This window comes from Dermacentor andersoni, chromosome 2, assembly GCF_023375885.2.
Source record: "Dermacentor andersoni chromosome 2, qqDerAnde1_hic_scaffold, whole genome shotgun sequence".
Classification (NCBI taxonomy): domain Eukaryota; kingdom Metazoa; phylum Arthropoda; class Arachnida; order Ixodida; family Ixodidae; genus Dermacentor; species Dermacentor andersoni.
Genome location: NC_092815.1, coordinates 10,893,121 through 10,919,053, shown reverse-complemented (window position 1 = coordinate 10,919,053; position 25,933 = coordinate 10,893,121). Strand labels below are relative to the sequence as shown.

General features: G+C 42.6%; 3 protein-coding genes across 8 annotated transcripts in view; 2 read left to right on the top strand and 1 right to left on the bottom strand.

Annotated features, from left to right (window-relative positions):
• LOC126543004 (band 4.1-like protein 4) overlaps positions 1–15,035 on the top strand; it is a 175,868-nt gene extending 160,833 nt beyond the window's left edge. For 3 of the 5 annotated variants that reach the window (XM_055077551.2, XM_055077550.2, XM_050190152.3), the window contains exons 21-27: positions 366–434; positions 1,671–1,751; positions 2,158–2,454; positions 3,152–3,248; positions 3,563–3,657; positions 12,433–12,547; positions 13,406–15,035. In XM_055077551.2, coding sequence (XP_054933526.1) covers positions 366–434; positions 1,671–1,751; positions 2,158–2,454; positions 3,152–3,248; positions 3,563–3,657; positions 12,433–12,547; positions 13,406–13,513 — 862 coding nt within the window. In that variant the 3' untranslated portion in view covers positions 13,514–15,035. Of the gene's footprint in view, positions 1–365; positions 435–1,670; positions 1,752–2,157; positions 2,455–3,151; positions 3,249–3,562; positions 3,658–12,432; positions 12,572–13,405 lie in introns of all 5 variants that reach the window. The other 2 variants (XM_055077552.2, XM_055077553.2) reach the window with 2 other exon arrangements.
• Positions 15,036–16,289: 1,254 nt separating this feature from the next.
• Positions 16,290–17,323, bottom strand: Polr2F (RNA polymerase II subunit RpII18). The gene has a single exon (XM_050190166.3). The coding sequence runs from the start codon at positions 17,099–17,101 to the stop codon at positions 16,712–16,714; it is 390 nt and encodes a 129-aa protein (XP_050046123.1). The 5' UTR covers positions 17,102–17,323; the 3' UTR covers positions 16,290–16,711.
• A 208-nt stretch (positions 17,324–17,531) lies between these two features.
• ClpX (Caseinolytic protease chaperone subunit) overlaps positions 17,532–25,933 on the top strand; it is a 36,173-nt gene continuing 27,771 nt past the window's right edge. For both annotated transcript variants that reach the window (XM_050190159.3, XM_055077554.2), the window contains exons 1-3: positions 17,532–17,781; positions 19,065–19,133; positions 22,132–22,416. In XM_050190159.3, the coding sequence (XP_050046116.1) occupies positions 19,070–19,133; positions 22,132–22,416 (349 nt within the window). In that variant the 5' untranslated portion in view covers positions 17,532–17,781; positions 19,065–19,069. The remainder of the gene's footprint in view (positions 17,782–19,064; positions 19,134–22,131; positions 22,417–25,933) is intronic.

Sequence of the window (25,933 nt, the reverse complement as noted above, 5' to 3'; positions counted from 1 at the left end):
TAAGTGATCTGAAGTATAACTAACTTAAGGGTAGATAAGGTAGTTTAAAACAGCACTGTGAGTTATTTACAAATGTATGTATACACACAACATGACATTATGCATCCGAAAGAGTATTATGACTCCATAGCGGAGAGGAAGGAAGAATGCCTTACACTTAGTCATCCTCATCATGAGAGCCTTGTTTTGGTTAAGTGGCTTCAATATGCGCAGAGATAACCGTAATTCTGAATGAGCCAAGTGTCAATTATTATCAGCAGATGGCATCCTGTCATTTGTTTGTATAATCTGTGAGCAAAATAGGTAAAGAATTTGAAGTGTCAATAACTATATTATTTTTATGCATGTATTTATGCCGTGTGCAGGTATCACTTGATTGATCCAGTCACACTTACTGAGGAGGAGAAGAAGGACATCAAGTACACCAAAGTGGAGTGAGCATTGCATTATTTGTTTCATTTTTCTTCTCTCAATTAATAAGCTCGTGCAGAGTTGTGCACATTTCTGCTAAACAAATTGTGCACGAACCATTCGTATATATGTATATATATTTTTACACTGCACATGTAACAGTATAGGTAACAAGTTTGTTCTTGAATGTACTGATGTCAAGGTTCTGTTCATAAATGTTATCTATGCCTTTTTTTACATGCCATAATCAGTGTATGTTGTGTCTTTGCTTAGCATCTTACTAGTGCTGTTATTGTGCTCTCATTTTGTTTGGTTGATGTTATGCCATACTGCATGCCTACATCAAGGCAACGGGCGCTCCCCCCTCCTCACCTCATTCTTCTGAAGTGGTTGCCCTTGGTGACAATCGGCAAAGTTCCAGGAAACTGCCAAACCCTTTCTGTGGGTTGAACTGAGTAGTCTGGGGGCACAGAGCACCATGATGAATCTACTGGCAACCTTCAGAATTCCACAGAACTGCTGACCCGTGTTGGGGAGACTGGTTTTATGCAGCTTGGACTTCTCCTTCGACGAAAGAGGAAAGCCATGCAGTTGATGTCAGCACTCGTCCTGCCTTGTCCTGCCGACGATGGACGCCCAAAGGGATTTAATGCAGAGCTAGCCCATTGTTAGAGAGTCGCCACCAGCCGCCCCATCGGTCTTGTGTGCTCTTAGGCACTGCTACCTGTATGCTATTACCTGCTATACGTACATGCTGTATAAAGCATTTCGTCTCGTCGTCTACTACAAGAACCCGTCTCTCGTCCTCGACGCAGAGTCGCAGTAGTTGGGTACCTCTATGATAAGTTTCACATTCCCTTTGCTTCTCTTTACCGTCGCTGAATCGTATAGTTTCTGAGTTTTCTTTTGCATGCTAATTGTGGCGACTGTGCTAATTGTATCCTTTTTCTGTCTCTAATATTCACTCATGTATGTGGTGCATACTTCGTATGTCTTCATTATGTAATCCTCCCCCCCTACTGTAATGCCCGAATGGGCTCTAATGTAGGTATACTTATAAATGAATAAATAAATAAATAAATAAATAAATAAATAAATAAATAAATAAACAAACAGTACTCTGTTACACAGAATGCATCTTTCGTGCATCTCTTTTTTTTCTTTTTGCACAACTTGTCCTTGCAGTACATGCTTTGTCTTGGGCTTACATATTTGTTTCTAAATTCAAGATATCCCTTTTCTTTTCATGTTTAAAACAGAACCGACTCCAGACTCTTCAAGATCCGTTATTCGCCCACTGCAGGCCGGCCAAACTACAGAATGGCTAAGATTTCCTCCAGGTAGTTGAAATTTGGTGCATTGTACACACTCTCTCAGTCACCTTGAACATAACCTTGAGCAGTACAGCAATCTCTGTGCTTCTGGTAGTGATAGCAGTAATCTCATTCTTTATTGCTTTCCAGTATTTTAGAAAAGTCTTATACGAGGCAGTAAAGTCAGACAGTGGTTAAGTGTGATGACCAGATAAGTTGCTGGAATGCTGCTCAGAAACTATTGGAGCATTGTTAGGGACCATACATGAATAGCTTGCACATGCCAAGTTTTGTTTTGAGAGTTTGGACATTTCTGCTTAACAAATTATACACAAACCTTTAATATATTTTTTTACACTGCATATGTAATAGCATAAGTAACAAGCTTGTTCTCCAATGTACTGGTGTCAAGGTTCTGTTCGATTCTGCCCAGCCGTGCAGCCAAGGAAAACAAGAACGGCCAGGAGGAAGAAGACGGACCTCCTCCACCCTATTCAACGTTGCATTCATCTCCTGCTGCACATGCGGCCGGAGCCACCTCCATCAAAATTCCATTGGACTTTCCGTCAGCATCGGGACCTTATGAGTCATCGCCCAAGCTGACGAGGGACACATTTCCACGCCCCTTGATGACTCCAGTGTCAATGTCAAATGGGTCACCACTCATCAACTCCGGTATGGCTGTTAGAGCTCCCGCTTGCAATGGAAAGCTGCCAGTCTTCACATCGAGGTTCGTATTCTGCTTGCCCACCTTAGTTTACGGCACATAGACATTGCTGTCTTATTTGCACCTTCATTCAGTTATCATGTAGTGATGGAAGAGTATCCAGCCTGATTGCTAAAATGAGTTACGATTGGAAATCCCCTCATACTCCTTTACTACGCAATGCCTCCGTAACTGCTAGCATTTCTACTGAATCAAACACCTTGTAGCGGGGCAACTATCACCTCCAAAGCAGGTAAAGAAGAAGATGGGCTCACGTGCTAGTGCACTCGACCTCAGCGGCTGTAGTGTGGGCCACTCCCGAGATCCCACTGAACCATGGCTAGCCGGTCTATGGCTACGGCAGCTACCTCTTCTCACTGCCTCCCACAAATTGGTGACCCAGATGTCGCCTCCCACAATCTTTTTATAGTCTAAGAAAGCCACATAAAGAGGCTGATAATACGCTGTATAGTACTTCTCAATTACATGATTGATTACTGATTTACCATTTGTTAAACACCTTGCAAATTTAACACTTTGCAGACTTTGATGTCTACACTCCTTTTTATGTGTACAATTCACTGATGTACTTTTTCATTTTAGGTGGCAAGATACTGAATTAGTCTGTGTACTTATTTCTTACTTGTCATGTGAAGTCATGTGCTTTGCTTTTGCACTGCACAATAATGTATCAAATCTTGCTTTCATTTATTTTTGTTAGAGCATCTTCCACAAGCAACCTCCTGGCACCCACTACAACTGTGTCGTCTTGCATGACAACCTTGGCTAATGGCGGCATCTCCTACAAGTCATTCGCAGTAAGCATCTCTTTCTTTTCTTGCATTTGGTTTTGAGAGGACAGTGCCTTCCAACTATCATACTGGCTTTTTACTTCCAGCAAGCTTTTTACTCACAATTGCTGAAAGCACTTTCAAAATTTGAAGTTTCTATGTTCTATGAGACATGAAGTTCACATTAGTGAATGCCTGCAATTTCATAAGGAAAGTATGGATTGGCAAACTTTAATGCCTACTCAGGCAACTGTAACATTGACCACTGAGCTAGTAATACTAATCCAAGTTATATAAACACAGCAGTGAATTGAAAACTATGATGTCACTTTTGGTTACAGGAATCTCACTTTTGGTTACAGGAATCTCCACAGGCAGCAATGAATGAAAGTCCTCGATTGACATCCCTAGCACCACACCTAATGGCTTCCACAAGGTTTGCAGAACATTTATTCTTACTCTTCAGTACTTGCCATGATGCATGACTTAATTATGTAGTACTGAAAATGCAACTTAAAACAGTACACGTTTGTGTATCATCAGGTAAAGTGTGCCGAAGCAGTATACAATGTCGAAAATCAGGTGTTCCTGTGCTATATCATCATAAATTAAAATCAAGAAAATTCAAATCACACTGAATGTGCATCTCTGCATCCTTGTTTGCTAAATTTGCAAGTTTAATTAACCGATTATAAGTTTTGTAGCTGCAGCATGCTCAATGACCAATTGTAAAGCTATTTGACATTGCACTATAAAGGGGCATTAATAGGAGTCTGTCATCGTTTTCTGCACACCAATATACAACTTTGTTGTGTAGAAAATTTGCCACCAGAAGTCCCACTGCCACTCTTCAATTTGAATTGCTTGTCCCAAAACTGAGGAGTTGATGTAATCTTCACATCTTCTTCTCCTCTGCCACTATCATCTGTGAATTAGCCATTGCTTTCTCCACTCACATCAACGGCATTCCACAAACTGCACACCTTGCTCCAAATATTTTGCCTCCCGCTTGCTTCGCCACTCCCTCCCTTACTGCATGCAGGGTAGGCACTCTCGTCTTTTGCTGCTCACTGTTCACTTGTACACATCTTGTCTCTGTCTCCCTGTTTGCCAGTGGCGCAGTCAGTCTGCAACGCTGATGTCACATGAAAAAAGTACTATAGTCCACAACAGGTGGCGCCACTCCAATTTTCCATTTTCATTAGTTTCTTGCTTACAAAACCTCTGTTCTTGCTACAAATGACGAATTTGTCATTGCAGAAGCCTAATCTATCAATTTATCTCAATTTAGTATTTTCCTTTAGTGTCCCTTTAAAGCAATCTACATTGAACATTTTCCAATTCGCACTTCAGCTTGTGGCAGCGGTAAGTACGGGCAGATGACAACATAAATCAGAGCAAGGTAACATTGGAAGGGTTTTGAGGAAAGGTGCTAAAGTTTGTCAGTATACACTGCAGAATAGCTTTGATCAAAGGTGACAATGTGGATAGACACAATACGAGAAGAAGATGATGAGTGATAGGCTCGCTTCTGAACGCCCGTCTGTAATTTTAAGTCCTTTTTAGCAACTGTAGAGTTCATTTTTACTCTTTGTGTCTCTCTCTCACTGAACGCCGGTCTGGGGGTCACCGTCCTGCAAGAGAAGCACATCAAACGGCTCCCGAAACGCACCGGACCGAAGCAGCGCGGCGAGTCTCCGCCGTCGGTCGCGCTTCGTGATGCTCTGATGGCATCCGTCGCAAGCAATCAGCAATCAGGTCAGCATGTTCCTTCTGTAGACCAAGCAAGGAAATGGCTACGTGACGATGAGATCGAGACAAGGGAATCTACAGGAGACAACAAAGAGATGGACCAGACAGCTTTCACTGTTGTCTCTTACCAAAAGAAAAGAGCCGCAGGTGTTCCTGTTATATTCAAGCCAACTCAACCGGTCAGCAGCTTATGGAAAGTAAACCCAAATCTTCTGGCTTCTGCGGTCGTGACAACAGCCCAAAAAAGATACTCAGCCACCGTCTCAACAAGGATGGCAGCCTCATGGTGACAGTGTCTACACTTCCTGCAGCCAATCGCCTCCCCACAGTGACAGATCTATCGGGTATTCCTGTAGAAGCTTGAGTTCCATACTCCTACTCTGCCACGTATGGGAGGATACAGGACGTTCCTGTTGAATACTCAGATGACGACCTCGAGGAATATTTGAGCAAACAAGGAGTCATATCTACTAAAAGGCAAGTTTTGTACGTCCCTAACGAAGATGGCGTAGTAACGGAAACCCGAAGTCGCTCGGTCATCCGGGAATTCTCCAAGGACGCCCCTTTACCAAACTGAGTGTCGCTTGGATTCTGCAGTTATCCCATGACGGAATACGTGGGGTCTGCTACTCAATGTTTCAGATGTGAAAGACATGGGCATATAGTGAAACATTGTAAAGGCCCCATCCGCTGCAAGATATGCACTGGTGCACATACGCATAAGGAGTGTACGTCACGTTCCCAGCCTCGGTGTGCAAACTGTGGAGCTGAGCATGCTGCATCATACGGAGGGTGTCCTAAAAAGAAATCAGCCACTCTTGCACGGACAATGGAGCAAATCCAAGGAAAAGTGCGGAAACGAGAACCACCACTGAATCCGGATGTGATATATGCATCCACAAACCAAAAGCAACACGACACGGTGCAGCGCAGCGACACGACTTTGAAAAAGTCCTTCGCCTCAGTCGTGAGAGAAGACCAGCAAAGGCCTTCAACTGCAAAGAGTCAATCAAAGCCCTCAAGCGATAACCTCAATCTGGCGAGTCGTCAGAGGCATTCGCAAAGAGCCGCAACAGCTTTATCCTTTTATCGCCCTCTCATTACAGGAGCGCGCATCCCTGAAAGAGGTGGCATAGCAGTACTGCAGGCTCCTTTCCAACGGGGCGCAACCTTTTCGGCAAATTGCAATTCATCAGCCTAGTCCACCTCGAGCTACCCTTCCTGACTTAGAATAACCATTCACCATCGAAGAGCTCACGGCAGCAATCGGCAACGTAAACAAGCGATCATCACCTGGCCATGATGGTGTGAGTTATGAAGCGCTCGCAAATCTATGCCACACATCTCGCCTATGCCTTCTGGAGTACTACAACACCTCATGGATAACTGGGGAGGTTCCTACGGAATGGAAGCTTGCGAAAGTTATTCCTATATTGAAGCCAGGGAAGCAGCCGACAAATTACGCCTCCTTCAGACCCATATCTCTGCTCAGCTGCGAGGGGAAGCTACTTGAGAAAATGATCCACAAACGACTAAATTGGTTGCTGGAAACTACAAAAGTTTACCCAGAGGAAATGAATGGCTTCCGGCAAAATAGACCCGCAATTGACAATGTCATTGCCTTGGTCTCATCAACTGAAGAGGAATTTGTCTGCGGAAACACACCTACAACATTATTTTTGGACATTAAGGCAGCATATGATTCGGTCTATCATAAAGCAATACTTGGCGCTTTGGGAACCCTTGGTCTTGGAGAACGGCTTTACGCATGGAGTGAAGACTATCTTCAAGGACGCCAACTTTTCATGTGTACCTCGGAGAGCCCCATGGCGCTTTATGCCATCGAGAAGGGAGTGCCACAAGGGGCTGTGTTAAACCTGGTATTATTTAATTTAGTCCTCATCCATCTGAGAAGAAACTTGCCCTGTGGCGTCAAAATCACACTGTATGCAGACGACATATGCATTTGGAGCACAGCACGTTCCTGCAGTACCACCCAACAACGTCTCCAGAGAGTGCTAGCAAATATATCGGCCTACCTAAATCTAAGGGGTCTGAAATTGTCCCCCGACAAAAGCGTTGCCATGGCTTTCACGCGGAGATGTATGAAAAAAATACCCACTAGTGTTGGGTGGTCGTAGCCTTCCATACGTCAAGACGCAAAGGTTTCTTGGAGTGACGATCGATAGAAACCTCACATGGTCGCCTCAAGTAAAAAAACTGAGTGAGAAGATTTCCTCAGCGTCGCACATATTGCGATCTTTAGCCGGATCACAGTGAGGCAGCCACTGTCGATCAATGGTGCTCCTTCATAAGGCCTACGTCGATGGAACACTACAATATTACCTCCCGATCCTGCACAAAATGTCTCCCACAAGCAAGAGAAAACTTGAGACAGCATGGAACAACTGCTTTCGCGTATGTCTTGGCCTTCCGAAGGGGTCGTCCTGCACGGGAACTGTAGCAGAAGCTGGATGTCTCCCTCTTGAGGTGCTATCTTCTCAGGAGACACTTCGAATTCACCTCCGCCACGTTATTCATACGAAAACTCACTTTTTAAAGGATATTTCTAGAATCCGTGCTACATCTAACTTTAAGCAGGCCGTCGGAAGCATATCTATTTCGATTCCTGCTCAGCCGTCGCAAATTATGCCACGAAACATTTCAGCATGGACACTGTCCCCATTGGAAATCATGCCATATATCCCTAGAGTCAGTGCGAAAAAGAAAATGTCTAAAGCAGCGACTTATCAGATAGCTTTGGAATATATGCACAAAGAATACGCAGCTGCAAAGCACATTTTCACAGATGGCTCTACAACTCCACATCGCTCATCGTGCGGACTTTTTGTTCCCTCTACAGGGCAATGATTCTCGTTTCGTCTTGAGCAAGCGACCTCATCTACTTCAGCGGAGCTATATGGCATATTAAGTCAACGTGGACTGTTGAAATACCATCCCAGAAACCTTGAAACGCTTCTTTCGTGCGAAGAAAAGACTTATTTTAAGAGAAAATTCGTTCTGAACCGTCCGCGTACCTCTAGTGCAGTTCAAATCGCCCGCCCTCCGATCGAGCAGTGGTGACGTCATGGTCTCATAGTCACGTTGCGCTGTCGGTGAGTAAAACGGCGCCCGCAGATGGCGCTACGGCTTTTCAGCGCAAAACGCAAACGCATGGCCAGAAACACAGCCAAGACAGAGCCGACAGCAGCGCGAAAGCGGAACTATGGTGGTTAGCCGAAGGGAAAGCACGCAATGATAAGCTGGTAATTTTATGATGCCAACTTCGACGCTCGTTGCAATGGACGACCCTGACAACGACACATTGGTTCGCGATGCTGGGCTTGACTTCAGCGATTTAAGCACTGATGAACGTGACCTGCTGCTGAGGGCTCGCGCTGCCGGCGTCGTTGCGTACTACTACGATGGCGGCCTGCTTTGAAAGGCACTCCAGACGACTTCAGTAAGTCGGCGTTGAACTCGCAATCCTCTGGACGAAAGTGCAGCGAGCACACTACGTGATTTTTCGGCTCTTTGCCAGCGCGCTGTGGCAGAGGCACGGCGCTTAACCACTTCAAATGGAGAGGTTCACCCATTGACACACAGTGATAAGTAACGTTGGATTCGCCGCTGCAACTCTCCCTTGGCCAAGTTCCGTGGACCGTTCGCACATCCCACGACATCACATGGACATGGCATTCTCGCTGCTTGTTCCAAATGCAAGTTTCGCGAGCCAGCAGGACCACCGCAGCACAACGCGATAACGAAACAACTGAAACTCCAAAGCACGCGCGGCGCAAAGTCGAGTGCGCAGAGTCTGGTGAAAACGGAACCTCTAGATCACCCATACTACTCAAGGGTAACGTCAAAATGTTATTTTTCTTAGACTCGAATAGAAGTAGACAAGTATAATTTTCTTCCATCTTATAATCTAATGAAATGATCTTTTTAATACGAGTAGTTGAGTACAAGCGGCATAAATTATGATGAGGAGTGCCTTCGTCATCGGGCTATTACCGGAATGTCACTGGGGAGTCTCAAATCGTGTCATGCATTTACCTCAACTAAAGCTCTGTTCGCTATTACATTGACATCTTAGACATTCTAGAGCATTGCTTTATCACTTTAACTTGACTTCATAGTAACCTTTAGTGTCCCTTTAAGGAGGCCCTTGTGTATGTACTTCGACAGCAGCCGCGAAAGACATGGGTGATTTTCACGGATTCAAAAGCAGCCCTACAAAGTATGTGGAACAGGCACAAGCATTGCAATAATCAACGTGCAGCATTTGACATTGCTTATCTTCACCACAAGGCTAAGATTGCTGAGCATTACATCAAGTTCCAGTGGATACCTGGCCATGCCGGCATTTCGGGAAATGAAAGAGCGGATGAAGCTGCCAGAAAAGGCCTCCAATACTGCAATTTCAAAAGAAAATTTTTTACAAAAGCCGACGGTTCAAACATGGCAAAAAAATATGCCTATCAAGAAAAATACCGCATCTGGAATCTGCCGCTTCCCCAAGATAACTTCCCGTGTTACATTGACCCAGAAATGAGACCGAAAATTCCACGACCACTTCCTCGACACTTACAGACATTGTAACATCACCTTCGACTGAGTGTGTCATACACGAACAATTATCTGTACCGCATAGGGCTTACCACTAACCCATACTGTGATATCTGCTGCAACTTAGAGACAATGGAGCACATATTACTAGAATGCCCCGCGTACTGCGACGAAAGACAATTTTTGAGCAACAAATGGACATGATTTGCCACGAACCATTAACATTACCGAGCATCCTAGATCCAATGCCCGGCCCTTCAAAACAGCGGCAGGTTTTGTATATATTGTTCAAATACCTGTCAGAAATTGGTCTAATAGAAAAGCTTTAAAGATTGCACACTTCATATACAAAAGCCTAAATTTACCCGCCATGTCACCTGTAAATATTAGTATCAGGTCCACTTGGACATTTCATATTTATTTTTATTCTCTTTTTCTTCTATCTACTCTCCTCTGGAATATTTTAATCCCATCCCCCATCCCTATACAGAGTAGCATGTCAGCAGTTATATACGTGCTGGCAAAATTCTCTGTTTTTCTAATAAAGAGCCCCTCTCTCTCTCTCTCTCTCTCTGACAATATACAGAAATTTCGAGCAGTAGTTTTATCTATTTCTTGGAATACAACTTACAGTTGCAGACACATTGTTTTAAACTGCAGATCCTTGTAGCATGCAAAATAATGCTGGCTCGAAGAAAGCTATGCACCTGCTATGTCTTCTTGTTATATCTGGTGTGCATGTGTGCAACCATTATGATAGTCATTGCCACTTCAAACACCGCAATAGCATAGATGCCTGCCCACAATTTGAGCCTCTCTTACTGTGTCGTCAGAATAATTCTGACATACTGTATATCCATACTGCATATCTCAATAGTTTTGCTATGTTAGACTGTTGAACTCACAATCACTTTTTTTATTGTGAAGCATATTGAGCTACCTTCCCAGGTTTTTCAAATCATTATCGGGGCAGTCACGCAACATCAGCATCCGCCACAACAAGTTGTGTTGTGATGAGGTGTTTCCAGTGTGACATCATACACTCACACTTGTACGACAACTGGCATCTAATATGAGGCATTCTTTATCTCTTACCGGGCACATTGCAGTCAGCTGGTACGTAGGCAGGCTTTTCTCTTGGTGCACTTCAGGCCTTTTCAATAATAATAAAAAAATATTAAATGCCCCATGGTGGGTTTTGACTTTGAGTTCCCAGCACAAAAGTCAGTGCTTTGCCCATTAGGCTGCATGCATAGAACAGAATAACAATGTTACCAGTCCTTCACTCATGCAAGCTAGAGCTTCGAGATGCTTTGTATGGCATTAGATAGCAACAATTTCCTTATAAAAATGAGAGCTCACTATTTCCTTCTATCCTCATGTTGTGACATCTATTGCTTTGAGACACCATGTGACATGGAACTGCCTTCAGGATCAGCCCAGTCAACTAACTATGGGAATAGCCCAAATTTAAATTATGGGGTTCTACATGCCAAACACACGATCTGATTATGAGGCACACCATAGTGAAGGACTCTGCAAATTTGGACCACCTGGGTTTCCTTAATGTGCACCTAAATCTAAGTACACGAGTGTTTTCACATTTTGCCCCCATCGAAATCTGGCTGCCGTGGCCGGAATTCGATCCCACAACCTTGTGCTTAGCAGTCGAACACTATGGCCACTAAGCAACTACTGGTCAGAAATAGCCCAGATTGTAACGGAACAGGTGATAACACTGCTTTGCCAGAGTCAAATGGATCAGTGGTGCCATAGTTGTCACAATTATTGTATTGTCGTCATCTTACTGCTTCATAACACAAAATTGCTTGCCTTACACAAACATGTTGCCCCATCTGGCAATGCTTAGCAAGATCACAAATGATGCTAGATAGCCAGCTTTCTGCAAAATGCTTCTCATAAGATTGATTCCCACAAGTGTGGAATCTGAGCAACTTTTAAGTACATTTTTTAAAAATTTTATTCAATACTAAAATTTATGAGAAACTGCCTCCAGATTGTGTTAGGTGCTAATGCATTGAGTTACTTTCAGATGCAGTAGGGAGCATGTCTGTGCCATGGCCAAGTGGTCATAATGCTGGTTTCTGATACAAGGGGTCTGCTTAAAATCTAGCAAGCATCATTGTGTAACCAACCATAAATGTTGTGAGGCATACCATTGGGAGAGAGTATGAAGCTGGGCTAGGTTGATTTGTAGCCGACATGGTGAATGATGGGACAAGATGTATAGATGGGACACATTGCCCTGTCCATCTCACTCCATTGCTCACTGTGTTGCACAGAGTAGTGAGAAATGTGCAGTATTGTTCGCTTTCTTTAACACTACATAGCCACATGTGACATGCCATCAATTTCGCATACATGCTGTTCATACCCCAGGACATCACGTTATGCAAAAAAAGAAAATGTGGCTGAGAGAAAGTTTGGCATTACATAAGAACTCTACACTATGCCACATGGTTAGCAGAGACTTTTCAGTCATGGGAAATACATGGTGTGTGGAGTACAGCGTTGAGGTGAATAAACCTTACAGAAAAAGTGGCTTTTGCCAATGAAATGCAATGAAGCAAGGCTAGCACTTGTGGCTCTGCTGTGCTGTGCACAGCTACCACACATCACTGTCAAGGCACAGCTGTGGGATATTGCTGCAGCTCTGCTACACATTCACTGTTGCTATCCCGAAGAACGCTTTCGAGACAAAGTGCATGTGGAGAGGACGGGCATACACAACATAATTTGTGTCTCTTCGTAATAAACATACCTATGTGCACATCAGATATGTTCAGTGCCAAGCGCCCATATGGCATCATAAAATAGTGCTTCCCGATTATGCAGCTGCTCGTAACTCTTGTCTCCCTCCTTTCAGGTTTGGCAGCTCCGAGGAAGAGACAGCGAGTGCCTCGCATGAGCCACTGCCAGCAGTAACCAGCAGTGGACCGCGTGTCACTTTCCAGACTCCAACAGTGGCCACTTACTCTAGGGTCGGTCTCTTCTGAGTTAAGGGTGTGCGTGTCATTGACTCTATCTACTTTGTTTGCCATATTTCTGCGATGTGCTCACGTGTAGCTGTAGTATCTTCCAACTAAAACTGTACAAGCTTTTTTTTGTCAACGTAACCCTTCGTGCAGCTTTTCAAAAGTTTAAGACAGTGTGTAAGGCTATAGAAATAGGTATGCCAGACAAATTAACAAATTTTAATTTTTTTATGGTGGTGCATTAGGAAAGTGGTGATGTGACTTAATCTTTAAACCCCAAAGCTTTATATGTTAGCACTTCAAGCCACACATTCATTTAGAGTCCAAACATTTCATTATGAGTCAGGGTATTTAAAAACTGTGAAAGATCTGACCCAGCAGGTGCTTACTTATGCACTCCAAGGTTTACCTGTCTTGGAGGGTCAATGGCTACGGCATTCTGCTGCCGAGCATGAGGTCGCAGGTTTGATACCGATGGGGCGGAATGTAAAAACGCTTGTTCATGAGCACTTTGTAAGGAACTACAGGCAAAGGTCCCTTATTGACTGTGTAGTTTCCGGACATTAAACAGCACGAGTTGAATTTACTCCTAGTTTTGCCTGAAATTGATGAAAATTTGATAGTAATGCAAACAGCGTGCGTCGACTTTCTTTTTGCAAGGATAAGGGAAAGTCTATGAAACAATGAAGAGCTTCATGTCATACTTCTGTCACTTTGCCATGTGTCTGCAATGTTTTACTATCATAAAAGAAATTCCAAACATCTTAGAGCTGTGTTACACTTTTACCACCAATTTCATTGTGCAGAAAGCATTATTTTTTTTATAAAACTGTTCACAAGTCCTGTTTTATGTTACTTTCACAGGTTTATTCTTCACCACCTTGGAATGCTTGGAGCCCTAAGGCAAGCGCTGGTGACACAATTCCAAAGAGCCCACTTTCTGGGTGCCACGAAATGAGCACCGAGTTGTGATACATGGCCCCAAGAGGAGGCTGGAGCACTGGTTTCCAATCTACTCAGTGGTTGCAGAGAATAGCATACTGCCAGATGACGGAAGTCTCGTACAACTTCATTTGGGATTACAGTTAAAGAATATGAAACTACCACTATAAGTTTAGGCTACCACAAGTGCTGTAAGCATACATCACATTAATTTTCGGTTGCTTTAGCTACACTAAAAATGAGAATCAGCTGTTTAAATGTATTAAACGCAGCAAATTTGTTGTGGGATTCAAGCTGGTAAACACATTTAGATGTTCATGCAAATAAGTGTACATCTAAATTATGTTGAAACACTGTTTCACTAGTGAGTTGTGTGCCTTAAACATGAAATTTAAGGCTCACTAACTTTACTGGCCTTCTAATTTTAGGAGACACAAACAAATTGTTGTGGGGTATGGATTCAGACAGAAAGGTAAGCCTTCTGCCACAGCCAGTCCAGGATTCGTACAGGTCTCAGAGACAGAAATTCAAGAATATTCAAGGACTTCCAAGGCCCTGTCAAAACATTTAAAGGGGGCACAGCAGTATCACATGTAGCAATTATTCATTATGACGTTTTCAAACACTATAACCAAACTTGGAGATAATGAAGTCGGTAAACTTGGCACTTTACTTTGTCATATTGATATGGGACCTTTTATGGAATAAGTACAGTCGCCGACATATTTTTCTTGCATGGAAGGGACTGTAAAACTTTTTGTATCATTGCACAATCGGGAAATTAATGAATTTCATAATGCAAAAGCAACTTTTTTTATTTGCGAGTCTGCAGCCAAAGATATGCTTTCATGCCATGTCGATGATGTCTTTACATCAATGGTACGAAATGAAGCTCAAGATGCTTTCATGCCCACTCCATCACCTGCAGTGGGATGACTTTGCACCTGCCGTAGATGAACTTCAAAGATAAAGCATGGCCGCATGAAAAAGCGAGCTGCTTTTGTGCCATGCACCAAGTGCAGCAGGATTTCGCCAGCTTTGCCAGCCTTTCTCTTGTCTCTCTTTCACTCTTTTGAAACATGAGTCCGACAGTGCTCACAAAGAATTGGTGGAAGGGAGATGGGAGAAAGCGAGAGAGGGTGTGACTGCCAAGAAGTCGTGCTGTGCGGGGTCAAGAAATTCAAGAGTTTTCAAGGGACTAAAAGAATTCCAGGAATTTTCAAGGGCGTTGAAAACATACTTTTCAATATCAAGGGTTTTCAAGGACCTGTGCATACCTTGCAGTCAAAGGTTGAACAGCAATTCATGTGAGGTATTGAAATGCAGCACGAAACCATACTACTGTTAATGGCTTAAATGTCAAATTCTGGTATGAAGATAATCACTATGCACTGCTGCCATGTTTTAAATGAATGCTGTTCATTGTATGTATTGTAATATAAAAATATGTGCTACAATGTATTCAAGGTGCAATTCTCCTGTGGCTTCTATGTATCCATGTGTTTACTAATGATGACGTCTGAGAAAAAATAAATTACTTCTTGCAAACTGGCGTGTTGCTTCTCATTTACAGAAATCGGCGAGGACATCATTGTATCCTTACCTACAGCTTCCAACAATCTATGCAATGATTACAGGTAGCGTGCCAGGAACAGCAAAGAATGCTGCTCCCTTTATGGCAGCAGAACAGTGGACTAAGTTCTGAACCAGCCACACAGGATACACTTCTACCACAAAAGTGCACTATTTACAACATCAGGTGTTTGTAACTTTAGCCAGCTCTCTCTCAGTTTACCAAGCTCTTGTACTGGCACATTGAAATTAATAAATAAAACAAGTTATTTAACATGCAATACCCTTGCTTCGATATCCAGCTGTCTAACATGTAGCATCAATATCCTGCATCTAATATGCCGGGGATAGTAAACATGCACTAGTATTAAACTTGCAAACATCGTAATAGTTCAGCACAAATGCAAATAACGGAATAGGCAAACAAGTGCTGCCTGAAGGGGTACAATGTCTGCCTGCCAGCTCTGGATAAATGGGACTGGCAAAATGAAAAACTACAAAATTGAAAGGGCAAAGACGGGCCATTTGTGCCACGGCTCAATATGGCTCAATAAGTGCCAATTTCAAATTAATGTAATAACAGAGCAAAAGGACTTGGGTCAAAGAAGGCGCAGCTGGAACAAGATGAACACTGCTAATTTCAAACTTTTAAGGCTGCAATTTTCTGACTAACCAATGTGTCAGTTTTCGAGACTGGGTATATGTGCTAAATTTTCCAAATGGAATAAACTTAAATCTAGGACTAGGGCCTTGACAAATTTGCTATTGGTGCGCATTGAGTGGCTAAACAAACAAAAGCAGGTTTTACCAAAGAGTGTGTGTTGACAGAATTTAGGGCATGCACGTGATTTGCTGAAATGTCTTGTCACTACAACGAAGCACCATGCCGCATGCTGGATTACAAAAAAGAGCACCAAAGGTAATCGAATGAAAGTTATGCACTCTGTGGTAGCCTCATTGGCAAATTCATTACTGTGCTCATTAACAAGAACCCTGAAGATGTGAATGTCACATTTTTACTTATACATGGCAGGGGCAAAACTGATATAGTTTCATTCCAATAACAAATCAGTACCTCGTCAAGCCAGCAATGTATCACAGAATAAATCACGATGGTTATTATGGTTACCAATTACTTCCTACCAACTGTACATTATGCTATGTCTTCGACATATTCTAGTACTGCAGTCTACCTTGGATAAACTATCTCATTCATGGAAAGTAATGGCTCGGCTTTGACTTGGCACACACAATTTAATCGCACAGAAGCGGTGGATGGCCTACTTCACAAGCAACATGAGACAGTCAACAATGTTGTCGGGACAGATCAGAGCATCTCCCGACAGCACAATCGCTTGGAAAAAAAAAAAAAAAAATTGAGGTGCAAAGAAAAACTCAAGCCGAATGTCCAGACCGTATTCTGCGTTGTGTCCTGCTTTTTGTGGAAATCTGGAAATTTAGGCTTTTTGTAGCAAGCACATGAAGCTACAAACAACATATGGCTTCTTGTACCTTCACACGCTTAGTCGCGAGACGATAGTTCAACGAACACGGAATCAGAATCTTTAACATTGTTCTCATTTCTTCTGATTTTTTTTTGTCAGAATTTAATAAGATGACATTCGCTTTTTTTCGACGACAATGGCAAGGAAAACCTCAATCCGTGATGATGAGTTCGTCGATCCCCCAGTCTTCGTAGCTTCCGTCAGGAAGGTACCTACGAATGATGATGGGGATCTTGCGGGCCTTGAGTTCCTTCATGGCGATCTGCAAAGGATCAGTCTCGCCTTCTAATTCTACCATCACAGGCGCGCACATGGCAATCTGTAACGCTCGTGTCCCCAACACTCTCGCTCTCTCATACTTGGTCATGTACATGGTGGTGATGCGCTTCTGGTTCTGCTGAGGCTGGCCGTCCGATGCTTGAAGGAGCTCGATGTTCTCCTCCTCGTTTTGGTCAATCTCGTCGAGGTTTTCATCCTCCTCGACGTCGTCAAAATCGTCGGCGCCGCCAACGTCGTCACCCTCGAACTCGTCGTCGGCCATAGAAGCAATACACACACACACTGAGAAAAGCGAATGCAGTCACAGCCAACGCTTTTAGATTAAGGTGTCACAGCGTCCAGGCAGTCGTTTCCGGTATTAGCGAATTCGCATTACATTCGTTGCTTTACTTCAGCCCAGAACAGACTTTATCCTGCTTCAGCAGCTTTAGCCTTTTGAGCATGCTTGTGTGCACTTGTGTGTTCTTGCTTTGTCTTGAAACAAGATTCTGCAAAAATATTATTTAAGAACTTTCTGGACCAACTTTCTTGTTATACAGAATTTAAAACGCTTTGTATGTGCACAAAAATAAAATAGAGTTTATTGCGTATATTATTTGTATATACATAATTTATTTTATTTACGTAAATAATTGCGACGTAAGTGTTGTCAAAGGTGACTTAAACTACTTGACGTGTAGCGGCCTCTACTGGCGTAAAAAGAAACTAAAGGCACCTGACATTTTGTTCAGTAGGCCGACCGAAAATGAATGCTTTTAGAACTAGATTCCCGGTTTACTTTCACTGATGCGAGTTGTGCAACGCAAAGAGAAAGTGTGCTATTGTGCTAACGGACCAGTTTCATGCTTGGCGAACGTTTCGTAAGCGCAAGAGACCTCTTGTTCAGCCGTGAGATTAAGTGCAACTTCGACGGGCAGCAACATTTTCACTGCGGCAACTGAGGTAAGGTTTTTGTCAATCGTGCTTCTTGCGCTAGGTTCATTTGTCGTTTTTGTTTTAGCCTTAGACACATTATCTTAAACACGAGGGACAACTTGGGGTAGCCTTGGTTTAGGTTTTGGTTGGTATGTCGCACTTTCAAGGCCATTCGTTGATAGCCAATGCTGTAGCACGGCTAGGTGCCCCATTGCACCGTCATTCTAGCATTGCTGCTGTTTTCGTCGTAGTTGTTTACATTGTGATCTTGCGCATGGCATCCTGCAGTGACATTCGGATCTCCGCAGCCTGAATGCATCTGGGGGGTTTCCGCTGTCTTCTGCTGTTGATGCGCGAACAGCTTTGCAGGTCACGCGGCATGGGAGATCGTGTTCGCTTCTTTTACATACGTTTGTCTCCCCCGTTCCGTCACGATGGTTTGGTTAATTTTATTAAATACATGACAGCCAACGCGTTTCGTACTTTGCAGTCTTCATCAACAACTGCACATAACGCTTTCTTCTAATCAGGCAATTATTCTGCTAGTTCTAACGCTTGCGCGTTTTATTATTATTTTCTTTGCTAAAGCCTAGGCAGCGACGCGCACCACCCTGAATTGCTTCGTGCATTTGTATTCATCGCGACGGGTTCCATACAGCTTCATGTTTTTTTTTCTTAACCGCGTATGTTCGCTTATCACTGCTTTATTCGGCATCGATTCCTTGCATGCATCTTGAACTGGCCGCTGACTTTCCTGAAGTGCTGGTGTCACTATAGGCGCATAGTGCTCCAAATTTGTTAGTTTATAAGGGGGCTGGCAGATTTCCTCTGCAGTGACTAATTTGTATGTGTATATATTAGGCGCCACAGCTTCTTCTTTCTTTTGAACGCAGTGGCTTGAAGTTCGATAAAGGAGGTGGTTGCACTGTGTGAAATGAAAAGCGTTTTGCCTGTACACAACATCACTTGTAATTGAGCAATATCCATATATAAAACGACAAAACTCTGCGATAAGTGTCACTGCAAGCATGTTTACTCACTTGAGAGCTTACTGCCTCAAGTTTCTTTACTGTATCCATTGGGAAGCCAACAAACACAACTGTGAGTAGACCCGCGGTAGGATTTAGTACGTACATTTCATTTTATTATCATTGTAAGAAAATATGCATTAAAAACCTCCAGACTGATATATTTAGTGTTCTTTGAAATTGGTCCACATAAGTGCTGCTAGAACTATCTTCATTGTTTGCATCGTGTCACCATCTGTGTTTTAAACTAGTGTTTTGAAGTGTTCCTTTATCTCTTAACAGAGAAAATGTCAGCGATACGTTGTGCAGTCAGCCCAACAAGGTCTATCTTCTTGAGGAAAGTTGCCAAGAGTGAGTGTTGATCATCTTAACTTTATAAATTCATTTCCTTTGTTTAATTCCAGTCATGATAACAATCGTTAAAGGTATGATCAATTGTTCACCCATTGGCAAATCCAGAGGGAAGATGAGCCCAACATGCCAGCTAATATGGAGCATGCAACGAGCCCTCCTTCTCCTTTTTGTTCTCTGTATTTGTTGATGGGGACCTTGGAGGCTGTGCTGGATCCACTCCTGTGTGCACACTAGTTGCAAAACAAAATTGCACTGCATATGAATGTGACATGCTGAAGCTTTTACGTATAACGATTAAAATACAGGTGTGTGTTGTAGATGTCTGTTAATTGTCTCATTGGGAATTGCAAAATTTTTCATATCATCTAAAGATTGAATCAAACTAGGCTGGGCTCCAATTAAAGAATTTGACCCAATTAATCAGCATTATAATTATTTATTAATTGATTGATTGGGTTTATGGACTCTCAGATATGTCCTATTTAAATAGAAGGTTGCTCTTGCAATCACATCAGTGACACCTTACATGACTGCACGTACCAAGCACATCAGTATCACTCAGATGCAATCATAACTTCAGCTACACTGAGCTGGCCCACTTGTTCTGCTGTCTTGAAGTGCAGCCTCCATGGGAGAAACACAGGTGCCTTACTAGTCTGAAAGCGTAACTCAATCTTTAGTTCCCTTGTTATGAAATAAGCAAAGTGGCCACATTGGTGGCAACACTTGCCTTATTTTGCACACATGACCTCAACCAATTAATCATGATTAAAGAAAATAATAGTAACAAAGTATTCATTAGAAGGTTAATTTATCAAATGCCCAACCCTAAATTAATTCTTTTTCCCCCAGGATTTTCTTTAAATGCTTTCTTGTAACTGCATGAAATAGTATTTAATATATTAGGAGCAGTCATGAATGCCTCTAGGCCATTTGTCTGACACTTTTTAGTTTTTGGGTATGTGTTCTGGAAGATTTCTCTGCAGTCCATGGCCCCAAACTGATTCAAGCTTTGCCTATTAACTCCAAGAAAAACATTATTGCCAAATGAAAATGAAAGAAAGCTAGAATTGTCCTGAAAGTTAGCTAGAAAGTAGCTGATTTCAATACCCAGATAGCTAAAGAAGTTTTGCTTGAGGAGAGGAAGTGTTATTTTCACTAAAGCACTGAAGTCACACTTTTTGTCTTTAAATATAGTGAATTGCAAACAGTGCAGGATTGTTGCAGTATGAGGGATCAGGATCGCTGATGAAACATGAGCTAACACTTAAATGTCCCTATGGACATCTTTGTAATGCACTTGTGCCTCGCACACAGAAAGCACTTAAGGTGGCAGCTGTACATCATGAACGAGGTATGTGTTGCTGTGCTGAAATATCAATTTGGGTTTGTTTGGGTTTGTTTGATGACAAGGTTGGTAGTTATTAACAGGATTATCAAACTATTAAGAGTTTTCTGAACGCTTGACTGCACTGTGAACATGAGAAAGATAAATGTTATCTTGTGTGGACTGGCCTCATTCATAACTTTGTTGAAATGTTCAGCCCAGCAGAGCTTGATTGATGGGGAGAAAGTAGAGTGGCAGGAAATATGATGTAAGACACGTAGCCTTTTAGTGCGAAATTGCTCTGTTGTGGTGTGTATAGTTGGGTACAACTTTAGAAAGCAGCGGCATTTGTCCCTCAAAGGTGGATGTACATAAGCCTCCACCAGTGGGCGCGCACTCTAGGCTGACGTCATGAGCCGGATGGCTGGTGACTCTGCCGACGGAGAACATGGCAGCCCTCGCTTTGAACTGGGCCGAGTCGCGTCAGTGGGACTATTTCTTTAGTCGCAGAGGCAATCAGCTGCTGTGCTTCAGTCATCTTGGCGGGGCCTCACCTGCTTTCTTAAGTTGTACCCAACTGTAGAAGTACCCAAAGGGGCCTGCCTATTCTTACAAGCCATTACAGTGGTTACAAACTCTGGGTAGCTCTTGAACAGAGATACCAGTTGCATACTACATTGTCAGGCGAGTTGTGGCAGTTGTACATCTTAGCCTCCGCACAATGTATATAAACAGGCACACTGCTTTCATTTTTGAATTCGTTTGTGTTGTGCTAAATTACATGTACACCTGGTGTGATGCCAGCATGCTGCACACTTTCCCAACTTTTTCGTCTGAAAGTCTGACTAGATGGTTGGCCAGTACTTTTCATTGTAGTTATACTATGGATTTTGCATATATAGGTAGTTTAGCTGCTTGTGCATTTATCACATTTTTGGTAATTTGGTGATTTTAAAAGTAGGCAGATATATTAACAAATTAGTTAAATTGGCACTGCTGAAGGAAACATTTGAACTTATAGAAAGTAAGGTGCCATGCTGCCCTTCACAAGAGAGGTACGACAGATATGCACTTTATTTTCACCAGCTTATCCAAACTTGTGAGTTGAGAATCAGTATGGCACAGTCTCTGCTGCTGTTACCTCATTAATTTTGCCCAACTTGTTTCTCGACTTGTAGCAAGTGAAGTGCTATCAAAGGCGATGCCCTTATTCTCTGAATTACTGTCTTGCAGATGCTGTTTAAAGAGATTCACACACTTTAATGAAACAGCTGAATGTTTTGTCGAGTGTAATAATGGTCTCACACGGCTATCTTTGGTCGTGATCGAGCCTGATCTTGATTGAAATTCTCCACCGTGATTGGCTCCCTTCCACAGATTGGACAAGGAAGCCAATCATGACTGAGAAACTCGATCTGGATTGGGCTTGATCACAATCGAAAGTGGGCCTTACTTTCTTTGACACCTGCATATAATACTAAAACAGGTGTTTTGATTGCAAGTTGGTTGCTTTGTTTGAGCACACTCTCTGCCTTCTAATCTGGACCATTTTTTTCATCTATGCCATATCATTTAATGACTTAACAGATTTGTAGACTATACCGTTCAAGTTAACTTTGATGGTAACTAAATTTGTGAAAGAGTTGTGTTGTTATCTTGGTTGTGAAGGTCAACAGAGCACAGCGTCGCTGCAGAGGGTGTTGCCAATTGGCCAATTCTCTGGAAGCCGGTGCCTTTTGGTTGCCACACTACGCACTGCTGTTGGAGGTGGCAACAATGGGAGCGGTGATGATGACATGGGACTTCGCGGTGGTGGTTCTGGCTCTGGAGTGGACAAAGGATCTGGTGGAAACAGTGGAGTACGAGGAAGTGCAGGCGGTGGAAGCCGTGGAGATGGACACCTCTGTTGCCCCAAGTGTGGCAATCCGTGCACCCATGTGGAAACATTCGTCTGTGAGTGCCCCTTCTTAGTTGTTCCTTTAGAAAATTGAAAATGCTGCTTTGTCCCTGTTTTATGTTTGGTGTGCAATTAATTTAATTGTTTAACGTCCCAAGACTGTGCAGCGGTTTATGAGGGACACTGCAGTGGAGGGCTTTGGAATGTGAGGCAGATAGGTGGTGGCGTCATGAGGGCTGCTTTGACTGACCTAGAATTCTTTTGCTGTGTGTCACTGCTTTTATTTATTCTTGGGACACACCTCACGTCACTGCTGATGTGGCTGTGACCTCACAAGAATTGTTTTCTAAAGATATTTTTCATGAAGTCTAACATTTGGTATGTATAGGTCAATTACTGTGTAGTTTCAAAGCCTTTGCTGAAAACCGCTTGGGTTGGCCTAAAGAAAATTATTGTTATCATTGAAGGCGGTGAATGTTTCTCGGAGCTAGCGAAATATACTTCTTTTGCATCCCCTTATCTCTGAGATGGCAATGCCACTGGAAGCTGCTATATCGGTCTTCTCAATACAAAGCGTGTTTTCTTCATTTTGAGCAGTTGCCATTTGCCCTTGTTTTTCCCGACAAAAGCAAACACATGAAAAACTAAAATTTCAACTTTTTCGGACAGCAATGGCCACTTGTGATCAGATTTTAGCATAAACAAAGTACTCACATCAGAGGGTGGCCAGGAACAATGCTTTCTGTGAAAAAAAAAAAAAAGAGCTTTAGAGGCTGTTTGAATTGAAGGCCCGGTGGCCAAGCAATACTATTTGACATGCACAGTCCTGGTGCCTCCAACAGTTGTAAAATTTGTGCAACACATTTAATTCTATTTTCTCTAAACTGTTTTTATGGCAGACATAGTAGCATGAACTGAAAAAACCACAAATAAACAAAATCAGGACAAGTCCATTCAGCTCATAGAGATGATTTATTTGTGACTGCCTCTAACTTTATTTTTATTAAGCTCCCTAAACTACACTGTAGCGCATGACATTCTGTATGTTTCTTTTTGAGTGTTCCTGCATTCAGGATGGGGCCATTCATTCACCGTCTATATGTGTTCATTGCAGGCGTGTCATAGAATATGGATATTAAAAGTAATTTTCAAATAAAACATATTGTATGTTATGGCCCCAGCCATACATTCGAAAGCACGCTGAACAATGGGTCTATCGTCCATCGCATTTTCCCAATTTTCTAGACTCTCCATAAGCCTTAAAGGAGAAAGGAAATGTACATAAATATGTTTTTGCAGCAGAACTGAAATCTTCATATACACATTGCGGAAGCATTATTAACACCTCCACAAATTTTCACCGACATCTCTGAAGAAATAAGCAAGTTTATGTAATAGCTCATTGCCCCTCCTCTCACCTGTCACATACTTTTTCACAAGTCATTCAGAGATAAAAACACACACATGAAGGCAGGTTTGATTGGTCACTTGGGCTATTACTACTAAATCTACATTTCAATTGGCCAGGTTTGCATCATAGCAGGGTTTGTACACCTCCTTGAAATCCTTGAAAAACCCTTGAATTTGGAAAAATGGATTCAAGTGCCCTTAAAACTCCTTGAAAATTAATGTGCTCTTTGAATTGCTTGAAAACCTGGGTTGTGGCAAATTTGGAACATTCAAAGTTGTAAACTCTGCATAGGAGCTACGCTATGGACACGGTCTATTGGGAAACTATGGACATGTCAGGTTGCTATCGAGGAGCTAGGTAAAGACAGATTATACGACCAAACTCTACCACTACTTTGGTGTTTTGCTAGTTGGTTCACACTGCAGTGATCATGGCTCCGTTTCTGAGCCTTAGACTAAAAAGGCCCGGTGGAAAGCAAGTTTCAGCCATTTGGCTTTAACATGACGAGTATCTTAATTTGGCCGAAGTTGGAAACTACTAACCATCATGTCACAAAGTGATTCATATCATTACAATGGGAGAATGAGCTTCTAAAAACGACCGTTCGAAGCATGTGTCCAAGTCAGCAGCTGCTTAGCTGTAAAAAATTGCAGCTGAAAAAGAGATCTCAATTTTTTAGTGTATGTGTATGAATAAGCTTTGTTTCCTCCTCCTTAAATTTTGACCTTCAGCATCCTTGAAATCCTTAAATTGTCCTTGAATTTTCAGTCAAATGGGCTGTATGAACTCTGATCATAGTTATTTAGCTGATTTTAATGCCACTTAGGCTTTGTACGATCAGCGTAAGGTGTGACATACCTCATGTGTTAAACAGGTGTGCTCATGTTGGAGCCTGCTGATAATGCAGGGGAGGTACAGAGTCTTGTTTCAGTATTTATTCCTTTTTCGATGCCTATCTGGACATTACTCTAGTTCTTCAGGATGACAACCTTCCTTTAAATAATTAATTAATTTAATTAAATTACGGGGTTTAACGTGCCAAAACCACTTCCTGATTATGAGGCACGCCGTAGTGGAGGACTTCGGAAATTTCGACCACCTGGGGATCTTTAACGTGCACCTAAATCTAATTACATGGGTGTTTTCGCATTTTGCCCCCATCGAAATGCGGCCGCCATGGCCGGGATTCGATCCCGCGACCTCGTGCTCAGCAGCCCAACACCATAGCCACTGAGCAACCACGGCGGGTCCTTTAAATAATTCACCCACCCATGTTCACATCCAAATCTATGTGATCATATCAATTTCTTTAAATTATAACTTTCACCTAGTAAAAAGGAGCATCCATCGCTAGCATATGGCATAAATACTGCTATATTTATTTCCATCTGTATAATAATAATAAACAGTTACGATAGAACTTATCTCACGATTAATGTCGACATTTTAATGCTATTAGCATTGAAGCAATGTAGTGACACAGCACATTGCCACCACTGAAACGCGTCATGTATGAGGTTTATCTGTTGCCGGGTTCCTCTCTCACGCTTCCCACTCCACATGCTGTGCCGCCTGGCAACACCACTGCAGTGTCCGTGAGTGGTGCCTGTGTGAGTATATATTCAGACAGTATTGTTTCAATATAGTATGTGCCACGGGTTCGATTTCACTCATCACTTGGGAAATGTTGAAAGATTGTTTTGCCATTGAAGAGTGGCACACACCCAGTAGCACACATTCAGTTACGCAAGTTGGCATGAAAGAGGAGTAGCACATACGCAGTGACCTGAGTTGGTTTCGATGGTTGGTTTCGAACCCTGTTCCCACAGCACAGCAGCCAGATGCTCAGACTATTACACCATGGACTACCCTGTGGCCTAAGTTGTCAGAAAGCAATTAGAGACCAAGACAGACAGAAAGATAAGCAGAAACTCCCCTTAGTGTGCATGAAGTTTGCAGAGAATGCTGATCGCATTCATAGAGAGAGAGAGAGAGAGTACGAAGACATGTGTGGGGGACTTGTTGCAGCACTTACTCGAAAATAGTTTGAACATGAATATAGGTCAACCCCTATATATTGAACTCGCTGAGAAATCAAACGTGATAATTTGAACATAGGTTGACCCATGTCTTTAAAAAACAATAAATTTTGAACATGACAA

Coding starts and splice junctions, on each gene's coding strand:
- Polr2F (XM_050190166.3), bottom strand. CDS start 17,101: ATGGCCGACGACGAGTTCGAGGGTGACGACGTTGGCGGCGCCGACGAT.